We start from the raw sequence: 19,769 nt of genomic DNA, 5'->3' as shown, positions 1-19,769 counted from the left end.
ACTGTTTCTTTTTATGCGAGGGTCAACTTCAACTCTTCAAGCTGTTAAACTTTATATTCATTATCAAACAGTATTATTGCTACTCTATAATCTTGTTAAACTCCTGCATGATCCTTGTGCTTTTAATATATATATATATATATATATATAGTGATACTAAGCTTATTATGACTTTTATTCGCACAAAACTTCCATTTGAGCTATTAAAAAAAAAATTATGTAAGAAACATAAAGGCTGGATTTTTTCTTTGCTCATAATAATGACAAGAGAAATGAACAAGATTGCAAAGCATGCTGCAATTTAGATAAAAGCCACTTATATCTAAAGGAAAGCATATCCAGCAACATTTTGCATTACTAATTGAGGGACAATATTTGGGGCTTGGGAGGACAATTGGGAGTTCTAGTCTCTAAAGGTTGGCTTTTCAATTTTACATCCATTTTGCTTAATATCAAGGAAATGAAAAGGAAGGAATTATAAATGACCGATTGTGCCCAATTATTATGTAATATATATACCTCGTCTTCTGCAGTGAATTTATGGGCTGTGATGAGTTCCAACTCTAACTGCGTTTCAATGACAATCTATAGGATGGATTTGTTGTTGTTTTGTTCTCTTTCTTTCTCTCCTATTTTAGTTTCACCGGTTCTCTTCTGTATTTACTTTCTCTAGGTACATTGCATCCATGTGTTGTACTTATACCAAGAGTTAAAGGTTGAGCAGATTTTTCTTTCCTTTTTTTTTTACAAAAATTTATGTTCTCATCACTCATGGCATATTTTGTTGCGATGTTACATTTGATGAGGCTGTAACTGCTAGGCTTGTTCTTTCTTTTGTCGATTCCAAATGTGTCACTTGGTTTTTTGAGTCGTAATTATGAATAATCTTTCTTGCATTGTATAGATTTGCATTGGATTCAAGACTGTGCAGTATACTAGCATACATACTCTGTTTTGCACAATGAAATTTTGTTTTATTTTGATCGTGTAATATAACTTACAAGTTACAATCCGCCTCTCACTTGGGTGTTTGATTCAAATATAAGTTACAACAGCCTTTGCTAAGATTAAGAAAAATAATGTTACAAATGATTGGTACATAAAAATGAGGACAGATGCTTTTTGTATTAGTGTCAAGTTGCTACCAACCCCTGGTCTTGGAAGTACGTCCTGATTATATGACATTGCTTTTGCCTTCTTGCCTCATTTGGTTTAAAGTAGTCACCCACGTGAAGTATCTTTGCATTGGAGATAAATAAAAACCCTCCCTTTCACATGTGAATCATACTTGATTGCAAAGTTCATACATTGATAGAGGGAGGATGCATATGTCTGATTGCATAAGATAATTATTGGCCACAAGGTCACTCTTTACTTCCTATTTGGAAAATGTCATCTACCTTGGCGTTTATCCTTTCTCCATTCCCATGGCTTCTCAGGATTTGATGAAGCCCACAGGCCAACTCGCTTAGCTTGAGCCTCTTTTTCCCACTGGTACATAATTCATAAACAAAGAAATTACAATGCTTGTGGATAGGTTTACGTGTTCTGGAAAACTCACTCTCGGTGTTAGTGAGAGAGACTGCTTAACATGGAGAAAGCACAAGACTGAAGAAGAGAAAATTTCTTACTGTTGCAAGTTCTGGGCGTTGGTCATAGGCTGTGTAGTGCCATGCAAACCCTTTCTTGAGCATTAATTCCTGGCAGTGTGAGAAAAGAGAAATAAGTTAGCTTAGTGTTAACAGGTCCAAAAAAAACCAATGTTGTGAGAATTAGTACCTGAACAAATTTGCCATTGCAATATATGTCACCTACGCAGCGGCCATAACGATCTTCCCCATAAACAAGGACTCTCAAACACTTTCCCTGCACAATCTTTGTCAGCTCCTCCTTTGCTTCTTTCCCATATGGCATTGAACTCTCTGGTGCATCTATTCCCCTGTTCAGAAACTAACAACTCCTAAGGTTGAAAAAATAATAGTAACAATAATAATAATTGCACTTTATCCTCTAAGGTTATGTTCAATCCCCCACTAAACTAGAATCAAACAATCAACCCTCTAATTGATTGATAGTAGGCAAAATTCCTCCTGCTGTAAAAAATTTTCATCAATTTCAAAATTTTAACCAAAATTTCACGAAGTCATAATGGGAGAAATTCTCTACATGGACATTACTTGATTCCAATTTTTTTGTTGTTTACAATATTGAAATTGATCGAAATTGTTAATGGCAGGGGATATTTTTCCAGCCACCAATCAATTAACGGAGACTTGCTCGATTTCATAGTTTAGTGGGGGATTGAATTTGACTGCATAATTTAAGGGGGACAAATTGCAAATAACCAAAAAAATAAAAGATTTAGTTACTTGAATCCTACGAGCCAGATAATTTTACCTTAGTCGAATTCGATACTTTCGAGCAAGAATTTCCTCATTGTTCTGAAAATTGAGTGCCCTATAGGAAGAAAACAATTAAAAAAATATATAATATTGAATCAAAACTGGAATCAAGGCCTAGTTGAAGACCAACCGATATCCAGAATCAATGATTTTTTTGTGAATTGCATCTGCTTCTGCATAATTTTTCTCAGCACGCGCTTGTGATCTTTGGACAGCTGCTACTTGTACTTCTATAGGAACACAAGATGACTCCCTTGGGTCTGTTGTACTGACATACACTGTCACTGTATCTCCATCAGCCACAGCTTTTGCATCAACCTAGTTTCATTCTAACGATTCATTAACAATAGACAAAACGTTTTTCATAATTTTTTTCACAACTGCTAAGGTGGCAAATTGTTAATAGTAGATAATAAGATGATGTCTATGATGGACATGTGAAAATCAATAACAACTTGCCACTTCAGTAGGGAAAACTGTTATCTCTGCAGTGATTCATTATATCAAACCCAGCTCTTTGACTGAATTAAGGTAACATACATTGAGTCTAAAAAGAATGGAGTTCTTACTGGCAATGTCTGAAATTCATACTTTACTCCTGCAGGCAATGATGTTGGGGCCCCAGCACTAAGTTTGACTAGGGTATGAGGAAGAGGGAGACCATAGAAGGCCAACAAACCCTACAAAATAGGCAATTAGAGAATGTTTGTAATTTTCTTCCATTATTATTCTATGCATTATGCAACAAATTCTACATATATGTTGTGACAGATCTTTTATTGTACCTCAACATCTGCTTTTTGGTGTCTCTTCAGAGTCTGAATGACAAGCCTAGAAGCTTCTTCAGGTGTTTTTGGAGGAGGTTTAGCTGCTCTCCATGCCTCTAATATTTTTCTGTACCTTCATATATTGTCAAAATGTAACCTTTTTAGACAAAAAGCTCTGCTATAGAGCCTATTCATCACTCTTTTTTTTCCAATTTCTTGCTAAATATCTAGTAATTTTACTCTATAAAAAGAAAATTGTTGAGATAGATTGCATGCTAATTAATTACCAATTAGCTTGAGCCTTCTTAGACGAGACAACATGCTTGCTGAGTCCTTCCGGGACCTAAAAAAAATTATAAGAAAATTTTAGATTAACAGGATGAATATACTAAACCAACACAAAGATACTTAATTAGCTCAAAATTTAGCTTCATAATTACTTGAAGAAATCATTCCCAAAATATTAATCATCACTTAATTCAACATTGGGGTTACTATTTTAATTTTCAACACTCAAAAAGTGTTTGCTTCCTCTCCCTCCCAGAGCAGCCACTCTCTCATGGCATTAGAGAGAATGGGGTGCAAAAAAACGTTTTTGGGGGGGCTTGAAATAGCATTTGCCTACACCATTTCTAGAAATTCCACCAAAATAAAAAAAAAGACTTAACATAATGTTAATGTCTCTGTAACATTTTCTAATTCTTCCAGTCCAGGAGAATCTAGGTTCGAATCCTTCTCACTAGTTGTAAGAAAAGTAAAAGACAACAAAGAAATTAAAACCAGATTAAGACATAAAAAAAATAAAAAATAAAAACCTGGGAGGTGATCTCAAAGTGAAAGAGATCATGGGCTAGAGCAGAAACACCAACGGTGACAGCCGACACACCATGATGTCCAAGTGATTCGGAGTCCTCAGCTGTTGTGGGCTTACAACATTGCGCATATAAGAACCTTAAGGCGTTTCCCATTTTGAAATTTCCTCAATTTTCTGAGCCACACAGACTCACAGAGAGAAGATAATGATGAATTATGATGAAGCAAAGTAAGACTTTTTTTGTTAACAAGAATTAAAAGAAAGAGGTTTTTGGGTCGTGAATTTCGCAAAGGAATCTTTGGATTATTAACAAGAGAGGAAGGCGAACGAAACGAATGAGGAATCAGATTGAGACGTGGCGAGTTCTGATTTGACATGGGTTTTTACATTTTTACGATGAAGATCTATTTCTGTTGAGGTGCCGTAAGTTTAAATTATTGGTCAACGGTGTTGCCGTACCTTTTAAGTTGAGTAACGAACACTTTTACTAGCTTTGCTTGTCCCACGCTCGATACAAGAGCGTGACTACTAACCCAATTTTTTAACATGCCCACATGCGGGTTTAGAAAAATTATTAAGGGTCCGTTTGGATTGAATTTATTGTTGTTGAAACTGAAAACTGAAAATTGAAAATACTATAGCAAAATAATTTTTAAATGTGTAAATAGTACCGTGTCACCCATTTTTAATTTTTTTTGTACGTAAACAGTGCTGTGAACAGTAATGAACAGTAATTTTTGTCCCCTGCACAATGAACCCATGTGAGGGTACTATTCACGCGCAGGAAAAAAAAAATGCAAAACATGAAACGTGAACGCAGGTTTCAGCTGAAACCAAACGGGCACTAGGTCCATTCATTGAGTCCTGAACCACGTTTAGTATCTCCACCCACTCTTAAAAATTACTATCTTTTTTTAGTTGAGTTGTGGTGTGTTTTTATATTAGAACTTTTTTCTTTCTCGCTTGTGTGTGTTTATATCTTAAAAAAAAAAAAAAACATTTTTAGTGTTACGTCTACAATATTTTCATAAAAAATTATAGATAGTAAATTGTTATTAGTTGTAATTTAAATCTATTACTGAAATTACTTTTTTTTACTACCAATAAAAACTTGTAAAAATCTGTTATTTATGATTTCTTGTGAAAATATTGCAGATATAATATTTCTTTTTTATTTATTTATTTAGTGGGTTTGAAAAAATGATTGAATGGTTGGTAGAGTTGGATCTTAGGAGTCATTCTTAGGTGTGAGACACTGAGTGAGAGAGAATAGACACCATCCAATCAATATGATAATTTATGCTTTTGTTTAGGGTATATTTTAACTGAATTAGGAGAGATGTTAATTAATCAATATGATAATCTATGCTATTGTTTAGTGTATAGTTTAGTTAAATTAAGAGATATGTTAATTAAGTTATTTATGTCCTTACTAAATCTATTGTTGTAGTATATGGGTATTTTGGCTTTTGTAATAACTAATAAGCAATCTCTTAGTCTCATTCTCTTGGCGTTTTTAAGTAATTAAGGAGAATGCTACTGTTTTTATTAATTAATGAAATTAAGTTTTCTTAACTGATTGGTGTCTTGGTCTAATGATAAAAATCTATCATCAAGAATGGACGTTATAAATTCAAACTCTCTAAAAAAAGTTTTCTCAAAAATCAACATGATAACATATATATATATATATATATTCAACAAAAATATTGTATGGATTAGGATTCTTTCTAGTTTTTTTTTTACAAAATTTAATTACAAAATTGGTACAATTTTACTCAATATCTTTTTATTGGAAATAAATTTTGATAAATCCACAATTGGATTACATTTTCTTCTTATATCCTCCATACTTATAAAATTTATAGAAAATTAAATATTAATAGCTATGTCATCAATAAATTGTTTAAATTTCAAGTTTTTTGTAGTTTAAAATTATACATAAAATATAATCTTATAGATTATGTAAGGACACGATTTGTAACGACCCAACATGATACTGGGTTCGCACGTAAATAGGCCCAAACAATATGATTTGTAGAGCGTGGGTGTAAAGAATTAGGTTAACTTTTGTATAATAAAAAGATTCACCCTCATGTATATTGAAAGCCTAGAATTGGCACAACGATCGTTTTGTTTGGTAATCGGTACAGTTCTTTTTCTCTTTGTCCTTCTTCTTTTGTTTTTGTTTTTCTCTCTTTTCTCTTCTGTTTTTGATCTCTCTTTTGCATGTTCTTCTTTCAGTTTATATACCACTCTTGGTGATCCATCCTCACCACACACGTGTAGGTTGGGTTCGGAGGATTTCTTTCTGTCCCATCTAGCACCTCCTGGAACTTCCTATGGGCAGCTGTAAGGTTGTCTCCTTATTGTTCAGGTATCACCTCCACATTAATGCAGCCAGAGAGTTGGTTGAGAGGTCATTAATGCGGTGGCAACTGTAATTATAGATATTTGTTTGTCTTATCTCTTTTACCCTTGGTTAGTTATTCTATCTTTAGTGGTGACATAGTTTTGAGGTCTGGTTGCAACAAGATCGCGTCCTGATCGTCCTCGGATGCATACTGCCGAGGAGTATGGCGTCCTTGGACGGATACAGAACTCTACCCTCGTGATATTGATTACCACCCCCCTTCGGCAATTGCCTTATGACCTGACATCGCCTCCTCGGATGGATATGCATCCTCAGATGGGCCACAGGCCCAACGATCCTGACTTTAATGGGTCTGTTGATTGACAGGCCCCCACAGATTATATACTAAATAATTCTGATTGTCATAAAATTTGACATGTATATTAAGAGCGTAAAGAATATGTAATCTAACAATTAGATTTTCGAAATATGTAGTAATGGTAATGATATTAAGTAAGATTGTAGGCTTGTAGTCTTAGGCTATAACTAATTTTATAACTAAACTTTGTCCTATTTTTTTAAAATAGAGGATATTTACAATATAAAAAAATTCTCATGAATATCAAAACACGTGGTTTTATAGGGTGTTAACTGTTAAGTTATTTAAAATTAGATATGATTCTTTATTGGGCGGGGTGTGGTAGGATTTTAAATGTTTGACACAATAATTTTTAGATCTATGAAAGATTATATCTTCATTACAAATTAAAAGTTTCCTATTTCAATTTTTTTTTTTAATTTTAAATTCTAATATGAGAGAGAGACATATGAAATCCCAATCTCCGTTGCAAAAGAGTCAAAATTACGGGTTGCATCAATTTGATATAATATGATATACAATTGATTTGAGATCCACACATGGAGTCTTTGAAAGATTGAAATTATAAAAATACTAATATTGCCTTTTGAAGATACTTTTATATACTTTAAATAATTTAAATTTTTAATATATTATTACAAATTAATTAATTCCATCATGACACAATTGATCATTTGAACTATTTAAGGCTGTAAATCATATAGTAAGCAACCTATATGAATAGATAAGAGTTAGGTTAGGGACGTAACATATTTCGTAATCTTTCAACAACTTGTCAATTTAGGGAACAACCTATCACTCTTTGATCTATCAACAACAACCTATCATTTTAGTAAATTGAAAAAAAAAAAAAAAAAAGTTCATGAAATATATATATTCTGCACGCCCAAGGGTGTCCATGGACTACCTAATATGTACACCTCCATATTTATAGGTCCCTGCCCCCATTGGTAAATCATGGTCTGCAACTCAACTTTTCTCAATCTGGGCCCATTGCGTAGGGCCTGTAGTTACAATGGGCTTAAATCTTCTGGTCCCAGACCTAATTACAACCCAACCCACAGATATCAATTTTTATTGTGGTAAAGTACTGGTTGCAAAATTTGCAATTTGGGCCAAACTCGTGCTTTCTAAGGCTTCCCAATTGCCATTTTAAGTAGAACATATTCACATAATATTCTTCCTGAACCCATTAAGAAAAAGGCTGAAAGGCTGAGACAAAAAAGGGTTTTGCTTTTAGACTTTCAGCAAAAACATTGAACGGTGTTTGTGGTGACACCTATGGGTCTCTTTTTCTCCACTAGCTTCTGCTTTCAATTTTTCTCATTACATCTTCCATTTCCTACTTAAAGATCCGTGTGAACTCAATATTCAACACTTAAATCTGGGGTCCTCAAATGAGATATAGGCATAAATTATTTTTGGCACCATTGTCCTAACCAAACCCAGCAGTGTAATGATTTTTGCCGACCTTATGTGTGGAGGTTAGTCCCTCGAAAGTCAACATAGATAGGAATAAAGTGTGCTTTATCAAAGTGAAAATTCCCATCAATCACGTAAGAATCCAATACTCATTAATAAAAAAAAAAAAAAAAAAAAAAAAAAAAAAAAAAAAAATAAAAAAAAAAAAAAGGTTCTTGCAGGGTGATTGTGCCAACTGATTTTCCATCCATGTATTGTGTTTCTACCTCCTTCTCAAATAGGGATTTAGCGAACTCGGCCACCAAGTCTATGAGGACCTAACCCTTAATAGAGGTACGAGGCATGCATTTGATATCAAAAACCCCTAGGATCGTACTTCACTTGGCAATTCTCCCTGTGTAGTCAGCACTTCGGAGTAGAACTCTAAACGGAAGTTGAGTTAGGACAACAACTGTGTGTGCCTAGAAGTAATTGGGGAGTTTATGTGTAGCATGTACCACCGCCAAAATGGCCTTTTCTAGGGGTAGATAACAGACCTTGGCCTCATGTAATGACTTGCTCATATAATAAACTGGCATTTGTATGCTACTATCAACTCGTACCAACATGAGGGGCCATAACAATATAAGCAAATAGGACCTCATCTATCTCAGGATTGGACATGATAGGTGGCCGAGAGAGAGCCGCTGGAAGGCCAAAGCACACTCCTCGGTCCACTTAAATCCCTTCCATTTATTCATCAATAGGAAGAAGGGTTTGCATCTATCCGCTGACCGAGAGATAAACCGGTTCAAGGTAGCAGTCATTCTAGTTAGCTTCTGGACTTCCTTGGGATTCCGAGGTGGTTATAAAATGTTAATTGCCTTAATCTGATCGAGGTTAACCTCAATTCCCAGGTGAGTTATCATATAGCATTTGGAAGCATTAAGGTGCAACTTGTATTTCCTCAGAATTTCAAAAATGTTCCCGAGGTCTCCCATATGCTCGGACACCACCTTACTCTTCACCACCATATCATTTATACAAATCTCAATACTCTTACCCAACTGTGGTTCAAACATCCTAGTCATCATCATTTAATAGATAGACCCTGCATTTTTCAAACCAAAGGACATCATTTTATAGTAGTAATTTCCAGTGGGAGTGACAAAAGCTTTCTTTTTCTAATCACCTAAGGCTAGTGGTATTTGGTGGTGTCCCTAAAAGACATCTAAGAAGCTCATCCGAGGATGGCCTACAGTTGCATCAACTAGTTGGTCTATCCTAGACATAGGGAAAGGATTTTTTAGGCAAGCCTTATTTAGATTTGTGAAATCCACACACACTCACCACTTCTCACTCTTCTTCTTCACCACCATAGTATTGGCTAGCCACTCAGAGTAGAATACCTCCTTGATAGTCTTTGCCTACTTAAGCTTCATCACCTCGTCTCTGACAGCGTCAGAATGATCTTTGAATGAGCGCCGAGGTGGTTACTTTTTGGGGGTGACAGATGGGTTGACATTTAAATGATGGCAGATGAAGCTCGGATCCACCCCTGGGGCTTCGTAAGCGTTCCATGCGAACACATCAACATTTCTCCTAAGAAACTCTATTAGCTCTTCCTCCTCTTAAGGAGGCAACTAAGCTCCGATCTGAAAAGAAACTTCTCCGAATCATCACCAACAACAACCGTTTCTAAATCTTCACATTTCGCCTCCTCGGCTGATTCGTTGACAGGCAACACTAGAGCTTTTGATTGCTATAAGCCTCTTTCAGTAGAGGCTGATGACTCAGTTTCGAGTTGATGCAAGATGGCAGCCATCAAGCATTGCCTAGCCATGAACTAACTCCTAACAATCTCTTTAATTTGGCCCCTCGACAAATATTTCACCTTCTGGTGCAGAAAAGAAGAGACGACTCCTAAGGCATAAAGCCAGAGCCTGGCCACAATGGCCATGTAGGGAGAATAAGTGTCTACCATGATGTAGTCCACTTCCACCACGTCTAAACCAGCCTACACGGGTAGTCTAATCTAACCCTTTGGAATGACAACTTTCCCATTAAAACTCACCAAAGGAGAATCGTAGGTTGTTAAGTTCTCGGGTCTCAACTTTAATCCCTTGTATAAGTCGGGGTACATAATCTCAGCATCACTGCCTTGGTCCACCATCACCCTCTTCACGTCATACCCCCCAATCCTGAGCGTGACTACCAAAGCATCATCATGGGGCTGTATGGTTCTAATCTTATCATCGTCTGAAAAACTTAGTGTCGGTTCGATATCCACTCTAGCCCTTTTTGGCTTCGGATTAATATCCTCGGTGAACAGCCGAGCCACAGACATCACTCTGGAGGGACAAGAACTGGTCCTCCCTGGAGCAACAAAGATGACATTTATCGTTCCCAAATGAGGTCTTGAAGAAGCATCTCTCTGGAGTTTTGAATTTGCTTGACCCTGCAGACCACTTGAATGATGCAAAAGTTGCTTCAATTTTCCTTCTCGGACCAGCTGGTCTAGATGATCCCATAAATTTCTACAATCCTTTGTAGTATGTCCCTGGTCCTAGTAGTACTGGCAATAAAGGCTTTGATTGCGCCTCATGGGATTTCCTGCCATCTTATTTGGCAATTTGAAGAACGGCTCATTCTTGATCTTCTCCAGAACCTGGTGCACCGGTTCTCAGAACACCGCATTAACCACCTAAGTATTGGCAGGCCCTGGTTGCCCAGCAAAGTCTCTCTGAGGTCGGTTGTTATTGTATTGGTCTGATATGAAATTCCTCATCTTCTGAGCGATAACCTTAGCCTTACTTTTACCCTGCTGCTAGTCTTCCTCAATCCTCTTATACTTATCAATTCTGTCCATGAGTTGGTGCACACTGGTGACAGGTTTTCTAGTTAAAGACTTCCTTAAATCGTGCTCGGCTGGGAGGCTGACCTTGAAAGTACTGATGACCACGTAATCAAAGTCACCATCTATCTCATTGAATATCTCCCAGTATCTATCCAAGTATATTTTCAGGGTCTCCCCCTCTCGCATGTATAAGGACAGTAGGGAATCCAAGGGCCAATGAACTCTGTTACAAGTAATAAAACGAGAGACAAATGCTTGTATGAGCCCTTTAAAGAAATTTATGGAACCTTCCCCCAGGCCATCAAACCATCTCATCACCACGGGTCCCAGATTGGATAGGAACACCTTACACATCAAGGCCTCATTCTTGGAATGGACAACTATTCTCTGGTTAAAATAGCTCACATGCTCTACAGGATCCATTCGACCATTGTAGATGGTGAACATTGGCTGATTGAATCGCCGAGGAAATCTTGCCCCTTCAATCTTGCACGTGAAAGGCAATTAGGAAAACTGGTTCAACACCTTGCTCATAGCGTCATTTCCCAGGCCTTTGCAAGGCGGGCTCTTATACCTACATTTGTGATGGTGCTCCTCATCGTATGAGAAAGACTCACTTGGTAGGGTTCTTGACCTTCATCTATAACTAGCATCCTCTCCATCATTAAAAAAAAAAAAATAATAATAAATAAATAAATGAAAACAAACAAACAAACGTTAGAGTTGGAGGGGGTTTGCTTTCGCCGTGCATGGCGTAACTTCTTCTTTAAATGGTCTATCTCCAGTTGCATGGCTCTATTATTCTGCTCTTGAGAGACGTGAGTTCCAATTTGAGAGTAGCTTCTACCCTCTCGATTTCTCCTGTGTTCAAGATTAAGGAAATCATCTTGTCGTTAGGACCCTGTGGACTCTTGTTAATGGGGACCTAATCCTACCATAGTTAATCGTTGCACTCACTATCACACAAGTTATCCTCACAAACGGCGCCAATTGTGAGGACGTGTTTTGGATCGTTGGCCCAAGGTATAATTGGATCCAAGCCCAATAAGTCCAATACAATGAATTTGTAGAGAGTGAGTTGGAAAATTAGGCTCTAATGAATGACTTAACAGTTAGAATGAATTTTAAAAGATAATCAGATAGAAATGGACTGGATTTATCTAAGTAAATTGGTCATCGGCACAATCCGAGGAGGTATATTCTAGTATATATTGATTGAAAATGATTACAGATTTGGTTTAAACTGTTACAGTGCGTTCTCTTACAAATTTCTGATCCCCTTCTCTCAGGGTTTTCCCTCTAATTTATATCATCTTCCTTTCTCATCCTTCCCCTACACGTAGACAGTAGATTGCTCAAGTGGATCCTTGTCCCATCCACCCCCTCCTATAGTCTTTGGGAGTAGCTGTAAGGTTGAAAAAACACTGTTCAGAGATCACTTCCTCATTAATGCTGCCAAAGAGTTAGATGTAGAGCATTTAATGCAGTGGTAATAGCTTTCCCTTAAATACTTCTGAGCTCCCATCCCTCTTGTACATTCATGATGAACGTCTCTATCACCGAAATTTCTTGGAAGGTTACCTTGAACATTATGATATACATTTAACCTATGCTTGGCTTATCCAAGGAAATATTCCTCCTCGGCCTATCTTCCCATTTGTAACCTAATCATGGAACTCTGAGTTTAACCCACTCATTACAATTTATTCGTCCTCGGATCACTCCACGTTCTCGGCCAAGGTCCAATATATAATTTGGGCCCTTATCCCTATAGATACAATATAAAAATTTTACTTTAACCTAATTTAAGTGTATATGTGTGTGAAACTCTTTCTTAGGGACTTGAAATCCAACCCTTACCTCCTACACCACACAAACTTTTTTTTTTTAACTTACCTCTAGTGTTTTTTTTAACTGGATATCTTCTTTTATTTTAAATATACAATAGTAAGTGGTAGTGGGTTTAATCTCCACATTTTCTTTAGTTAGTGGGTGATGTAGCAATTTTTCATTAAAATAAAAAGAGATTCCAGTTAAAAAAGTACTAGAAGTAAGCTAAACTTTTTTTTTTTACTCATCTGGGGAATAAATTAAAAGAGTTGATAATGATTGTTACGTGTGAATAAAGAAAAAAATTTGATATTTTAATGAAATTTAGTGTAAATTTGACCTATAGGATGTTTTGAAGGTTGATCTTAACAACTTACTTTTTTTTGTTTATTTATATTTTATTTTACACACCCACTTATATGTTAAAATAGAAAAAAGAAAGGTACGGATTGATACAAAAATATATTAGATCCAAGTTCAAGCCGATGAAGACCTCTCTATCAAGAACAAGAAGATCCACATTCGAGCCGGATGAAGACCTCTCTATTAATGACTTGGCCGAGGCTCAAATTAGCCGAATCTAGAAGAAAACAAAAAGAAAAAAATAAAAATAAAAATACAGTGTACTCTCTAGCAAAACCATGTGCTGGGACCCAAAACCATGTGCTGGGACCCACAAAGGGAAACTAGTTTCAGAGAAACTCATATCTAGGACCACTTTTTAGATTTGTCTGTAGTCTCGGTCTGTGTACTCTTCTCAGTCCATGCCTCCACCACGGGTGAAAATAGCCCAAATACTGGCCAAATTTGTGACCAATTAGAAAAATATTTAATAATTTATTACTTTTTTTAGTATTTGAGTTTTATAAAATTGAGTTTTAAATAGTCAGTTGTCGACGTGACATTATTGGCCTGAAATTTGTGTACTAAAAAAAGCAATATGGTACTCATATTATGAAAATCGAGTTTCATATTGCTTTTTCAACTGCACAAATTTCATGTTAACAGTAGCACACTGACGACTCATTTAGGAACTCGAGTTTACGAAACTCGATTACTATTTAGAACTCGATTTTGTGAAACTCGAGTACTAAAAAAGTCGTAGATTACTAAATATTTCCGAAACAGTACTAGTTTACTACAAATTTTACCAAAACGTGATATTTGGCCATTTTCACCCTCCACCACGTGTAAACAGTGGTTTTGTTTTTATTTTTTATTTTTTGGATTGAATGTAAATTGCGCCATTGTTCAATGTTCCAGTGTTTACCCTCAATTAATAATTCAAAGAAAAAAAAAAAAAAAAAAACCCAGTGCAATGCATTTCTTAGCTACTCTCGTAGCCCCAAAAATGATGTTTTCTCAGTAAATCTTACTATTGTAGCCCGAAATACATTGTTTTCTCATTAAATTTTACTATAAATTTAATGAATCGATTCTCCATAATTGTGAGAATAAGAAGTGTATTTTCCGTGAGGTCTCTAAACATTACTTTGAAATACATATAATGTCATTTAGAGTATTTGCTGCAGTGTAGTTATAATGCTATAATGCTAAAATTTAGCTCTATAAACACAAAAACCTTTATGCAGCAGTGGAACTAAATCTAAAAAATTTAGCTCCATTGCTACAATGCACATCTATAAATAGATGTGTACTGTTCATAACATCTAAAAGAAAAAAATATTATTTTATTAAATCTCTCTCTCCTCTTCTATTAAAAAAATATTTTTTCCTTTTTCTTTCTTTTCTCTCTCTCTCTCTCCGGCTTCTCTTCTTTCTTCCTCTTTCCTTCTCATTTTTTTTTTCTCTCCCTCGTCTACTCTCTGCTTCGCCATCGCTGATCTTCATCATTTTGGATCTTCATCTTCGCTGATCTTCATCATCGATCTTCATCATCGTCGCCCAGTTGCCGTCCCACGCCGCTGACCCATCTTGCCTTCATCAAACTCAAGCGCGCCACGAACCCATCGAAGCTCTATGCTCAGTCAAGGCGGCAGTAAAACGACGCCATGATCGGCGACGGCGGGAATTCTGGGTTCATGGGTTTTGGATTGCTGGGTTTTTGGGTTTTTGGGTGTTTGATTTTTTTTTTTTTGGTTGGGTTTGGTTGTGATTGTGGATTGTGGTTGAAATGGCGATTTGGTGGCTGTGTTGGTGGTGGTTTGGTAGCTGTGGTTGTGGTTGCCGTGGGCTGTGTTGGTGGTTGTGGCTATGTTGGTGGTGGTTTGATTTTTTTTTTTTTTTTCTTGCCGTGGGCTGTGTTGGGTTATGGTTGTGGCTGTGTTGGTGGTGGTCACATGAAGGTTGTTGCCGTGGGCTGTGGTTGTCGCATGAAGGTTGTTGCTGGTGGTGTGTGTGACTGTGATAATTGTGTGTAGTAAATATATTATTTTATTGTAGTGAGATGGATTATTTTATTATAGTAGTTATATTATTTTATTGTGATGTTTATATTATTTTATTGTGTTGAAAGCTAAAATAGATCCACTGCTGCAGCATGTGTGTAGATAAAATAGATAAAATAACTTTTGATGGAGTTAAAAAGTTAAATTTTTAACTTCACTGCTATAGATGCTTATGTGATAACACTCAAACCAATGTCGTTTTGTTTGCACTTATCGCTATATATTGACCACGATGAAAAGTTCCAACAACTATTCTTATCCTCATCGGCTCATACTTTCTTTTGTTTAGTTTTATCCAAAACCCCACACACACATATACAGAGAGTTGAGTTTTGCATTTGCAGATTGGAGAGAAGTGGCAATGGAAGTAATTTCTCAGAGAACATCATCTTCAACTTTGAATCCCAACGCTCCGTTGTTCGTACCATTGGCTTATCGGACGGTGGAGGACTTCTCCGATCAATGGTGGGAATTGGTCCAATCCTCACCTTGGTTCCGCGAATACTGGCTCCAAGAACGCTTCCAAGATCCCCAAAATGACCCTTTCATTCCTGATATTCACGACCCTGTCCTCCCAGACGACATCGATGCTCTCTTCGACGATTACTACGTTGATCAACGTAAGTTGAAAGATTGAGTTCATTTTGACAAAGTTTTCATTCAATCTTTTTTGTTTATTGTTTAGGATATTATAAATTTCATACATAAAAACTCTTACAAATTTACGTGACAATTTTTAAACATTGGGTTTATTTGTTATCTTGTTTTTTGGTTGCACCAATCATATATATTAATATGTTATGAATAAATGTTTTGAAATTTTTAGGTTAAGTTGTAGGGTAAAGCTCCACCCGATTTGTTTTCAATTTTAAACACATGTTTGAATGGTATTAGTCCAATATATTCGAGTATTGAACTCAAGCCGAACCTTAAATTGTATACTTAATTCTCAACCTTTTGATCTATGTTTCAAAATTGTATTTATATTTTTAAAATACTCGTTTTAATTCTCAACTTTAAATATGGTTTTAAAAAGATCTTATAGTCTCTTTTTTTTTAATATTAATTTTTACCAGAGATCTTATACTTATAGTCCGATGATAGATGGAAAATACTTATTTGAAAATCAGAATTCATGTCAGAAGCTTCATATGATCAACCTGACCTCGACTTCAAATATTTTTCCATCCATGTAAAAGATATTTTTGAAACATTTTAGCATACACGTAATAACTATGGAAGTATTTTAAAACAAAATTGATTATCAGATATGTAGTTTAACCAAAATTTTGAGTTGAATCACTGACTCTCTGTTTTTTTTTTTTTTTTTTTAAATCAATTTTTTGGGCAGATGAGGAAGAAGAGAGAAATTTTTACAAGGATTTGGTTTCAATAGGGACATTGAAATGGCCGAAAGCGCGAGCTGCAGCTAAAGTGCCGAGGTATATAGAAAAAGCCCCGAAGATTGTTAATGTTAAAGTGAGCCCACGGATGATTCAGCAGCCGAGGTAAACTGGATCAGATTTCCGATTCAGCGAGTTAAGGAAGATCATGTGCTGGTGTTTCCCAGCTTGTATTTGCTGTAGTTCTTTTTACTTGCATAGTTTTTGTACATAAATCCTGTGTTTGATTTCATGTAAACTTTGCATTTTGTACCCTTTTGTTATTACTACTTGATTTGATAACAATCTCTAATTGTAAGTCACAAATATCTCCAACATGTTAATTGGTTAATAATGGTGGGCTCGTTTGATTCCACTTATTTAGATTATGTACAACTTTAAATTAGACCCTTTTTTTAGGTGTAAATATACTTTTGCTTCGTTTATTTCTTAAGCTCAATAGTCAATAAAACTCGAACAAACACTTGGAATCAAAGTTTAAGGTTTTTAGTTTTTACCCTGAACTTGATAAGGCAAGAATTATCATATACTAATCAACTTGTATATCGGAAATTTACTATTTGGAAAAAAAAAATGGAAGAAAAGAGAGTATAGCCTCAAAAATACAAGTAGAGCAGAGTGGGAAGTTAATAATTATTGATGTTCAACTTATGCCCTTTTACAATATTAGTCATTTTATATGACTAATGTTACTTCATTTTACACTGGAGAAAATAAAAAAGCCATTTTATAAGAAATGAAAGTACCAATTCTCTCCTTGTGACGTTTTTTTTCCGTTCTTCCATCAAAATATCTTGTAGGCTACAACTTGCAATTTCTAGTGCAATCTTGATGAGGTACGAAATAAAATTGTAGATTCAACAATTTATCTCCTCCCCCTCCCAAGTGCTTGCCGATTTGCCAATTTTCTGAAGAACTCGGATGACTTCTTCATTGGTAATGTTACCTGTCACTATGACCTTGTTGAGCTGCGTATCCACATTATATGTTTCAATATCTGCTGGCCAAGAAGATCCAACAAGTATTAAAGAAATTAAAAGTTTATTGAAAGAATAGCATATTATTATAAGAAAGGTGCTACTTAATTAAGAGAAATTAATACCTTGCATCTTCTTGATGGCCTTTAAGATTTTCTTAATGCAATCTTCACAGTGCAAACCCACCTTCAATTCCACCACCTAATGTGTAAAAAAGAGAAACCATCACCTCTTGAATGCAAAAAATGCAATTGAAATAAAATTAGAAAATGGGTATTCCTATACAAAAAGAGTTTTGAAGGGTATGCCACTTACATTGCCCATTGTGATTGAAGAGTATGCGGAATTTTGTTGATGTCTCTATATTTCAATGACCCTTTTAGTAGCTTGGAGAAAGAAGCCAAAGGAGGAGAGGAATGGCCTTTAAATTTTTGGCTTAGCAACCCAAACATATAAATATAAAGTGCAGAATGGAGTATTGGATTCTTACGTGATTGATGGGAATTTTCACTTTGATAAAGCACACTTTATTCCTATCTATGTTGACTTTCGAGGGACTAACCTCCACACATAAGGTCGGCAAAAATCATTACACTGCTGGGTTTGGTTAGGACAATGGTGCCAAAAATAATTTATGCCTATATCTCATTTGAGGACCCCAGATTTAAGTGTTGAATATTGAGTTCACACGGATCTTTAAGTAGGAAATGGAAGATGTAATGAGAAAAATTGAAAGCAGAAGCTAGTGGAGAAAAAGAGACCCATAGGTGTCACCACAAACACCGTTCAATGTTTTTGCTGAAAGTCTAAAAGCAAAACCCTTTTTTGTCTCAGCCTTTCAGCCTTTTTCTTAATGGGTTCAGGAAGAATATTATGTGAATATGTTCTACTTAAAATGGCAATTGGGAAGCCTTAGAAAGCACGAGTTTGGCCCAAATTGCAAATTTTGCAACCAGTACTTTACCACAATAAAAATTGATATCTGTGGGTTGGGTTGTAATTAGGTCTGGGACCAGAAGATTTAAGCCCATTGTAACTACAGGCCCTACGCAATGGGCCCAGATTGAGAAAAGTTGAGTTGCAGACCATGATTTACCAATGGGGGCAGGGACCTATAAATATGGAGGTGTACATATTAGGTAGTCCATGGACACCCTTGGGCGTGCAGAATATATATATTTCATGAACTTTTTTTTTTTTTTTTTTCAATTTACTAAAATGATAGGTTGTTGTTGATAGATCAAAGAGTGATAGGTTGTTCCCTAAATTGACAAGTTGTTGAAAGATTACGAAATATGTTACGTCCCTAACCTAACTCTTATCTATTCATATAGGTTGCTTACTATATGATTTACAGCCTTAAATAGTTCAAATGATCAATTGTGTCATGATGGAATTAATTAATTTGTAATAATATATTAAAAATTTAAATTATTTAAAGTATATAAAAGTATCTTCAAAAGGCAATATTAGTATTTTTATAATTTCAATCTTTCAAAGACTCCATGTGTGGATCTCAAATCAATTGTATATCATATTATATCAAATTGATGCAACCCGTAATTTTGACTCTTTTGCAACGGAGATTGGGATTTCATATGTCTCTCTCTCATATTAGAATTTAAAATTAAAAAAAAAAATTGAAATAGGAAACTTTTAATTTGTAATGAAGATATAATCTTTCATAGATCTAAAAATTATTGTGTCAAACATTTAAAATCCTACCACACCCCGCCCAATAAAGAATCATATCTAATTTTAAATAACTTAACAGTTAACACCCTATAAAACCACGTGTTTTGATATTCATGAGAATTTTTTTATATTGTAAATATCCTCTATTTTAAAAAAATAGGACAAAGTTTAGTTATAAAATTAGTTATAGCCTAAGACTACAAGCCTACAATCTTACTTAATATCATTACCATTACTACATATTTCGAAAATCTAATTGTTAGATTACATATTCTTTACGCTCTTAATATACATGTCAAATTTTATGACAATCAGAATTATTTAGTATATAATCTGTGGGGGCCTGTCAATCAACAGACCCATTAAAGTCAGGATCGTTGGGCCTGTGGCCCATCTGAGGATGCATATCCATCCGAGGAGGCGATGTCAGGTCATAAGGCAATTGCCGAAGGGGGGTGGTAATCAATATCACGAGGGTAGAGT

The 19,769-nt window shown here is 35.5% G+C and overlaps 3 protein-coding genes across 3 annotated transcripts; 1 reads left to right on the top strand and 2 right to left on the bottom strand.

Annotated features, from left to right (window-relative positions):
- Positions 1 to 952: 952 nt before the first annotated feature.
- LOC115955239 (staphylococcal-like nuclease CAN2) lies at positions 953 to 4,369 on the bottom strand. The gene is made up of 9 exons (XM_031073306.1): positions 3,985 to 4,369; positions 3,457 to 3,512; positions 3,188 to 3,302; positions 2,972 to 3,082; positions 2,533 to 2,720; positions 2,398 to 2,457; positions 1,780 to 1,939; positions 1,632 to 1,700; positions 953 to 1,491 (listed from the first exon to the last, which is right to left on the bottom strand). The coding sequence occupies exons 1-9, from the start codon at positions 4,135 to 4,137 to the stop codon at positions 1,393 to 1,395; spliced, it is 1,011 nt and encodes a 336-aa protein (XP_030929166.1). The 5' UTR covers positions 4,138 to 4,369; the 3' UTR covers positions 953 to 1,392.
- An 11,030-nt stretch (positions 4,370 to 15,399) lies between these two features.
- On the top strand, positions 15,400 to 16,982 carry LOC115957499 (protein EARLY RESPONSIVE TO DEHYDRATION 15-like). Its single transcript, XM_031075754.1, has 2 exons — positions 15,400 to 15,831; positions 16,563 to 16,982. The coding sequence occupies exons 1-2, from the start codon at positions 15,573 to 15,575 to the stop codon at positions 16,721 to 16,723; spliced, it is 420 nt and encodes a 139-aa protein (XP_030931614.1). The 5' UTR covers positions 15,400 to 15,572; the 3' UTR covers positions 16,724 to 16,982.
- A 251-nt stretch (positions 16,983 to 17,233) lies between these two features.
- On the bottom strand, positions 17,234 to 18,254 carry LOC115958263 (copper transport protein ATX1-like). The gene is made up of 3 exons (XM_031076672.1): positions 17,907 to 18,254; positions 17,717 to 17,792; positions 17,234 to 17,611 (listed from the first exon to the last, which is right to left on the bottom strand). The coding sequence occupies exons 1-3, from the start codon at positions 17,913 to 17,915 to the stop codon at positions 17,472 to 17,474; spliced, it is 225 nt and encodes a 74-aa protein (XP_030932532.1). The 5' UTR covers positions 17,916 to 18,254; the 3' UTR covers positions 17,234 to 17,471.
- Between the last annotated feature and the right edge of the window lie 1,515 nt (positions 18,255 to 19,769).

The sequence above is a fragment of the Quercus lobata genome, chromosome 8 (assembly GCF_001633185.2).
Source record: "Quercus lobata isolate SW786 chromosome 8, ValleyOak3.0 Primary Assembly, whole genome shotgun sequence".
NCBI lineage: Eukaryota > Viridiplantae > Streptophyta > Magnoliopsida > Fagales > Fagaceae > Quercus > Quercus lobata.
The sequence above is the reverse complement of the archived record's forward strand: the minus strand, read 5'-3'. Positions and strand labels throughout refer to the sequence as shown.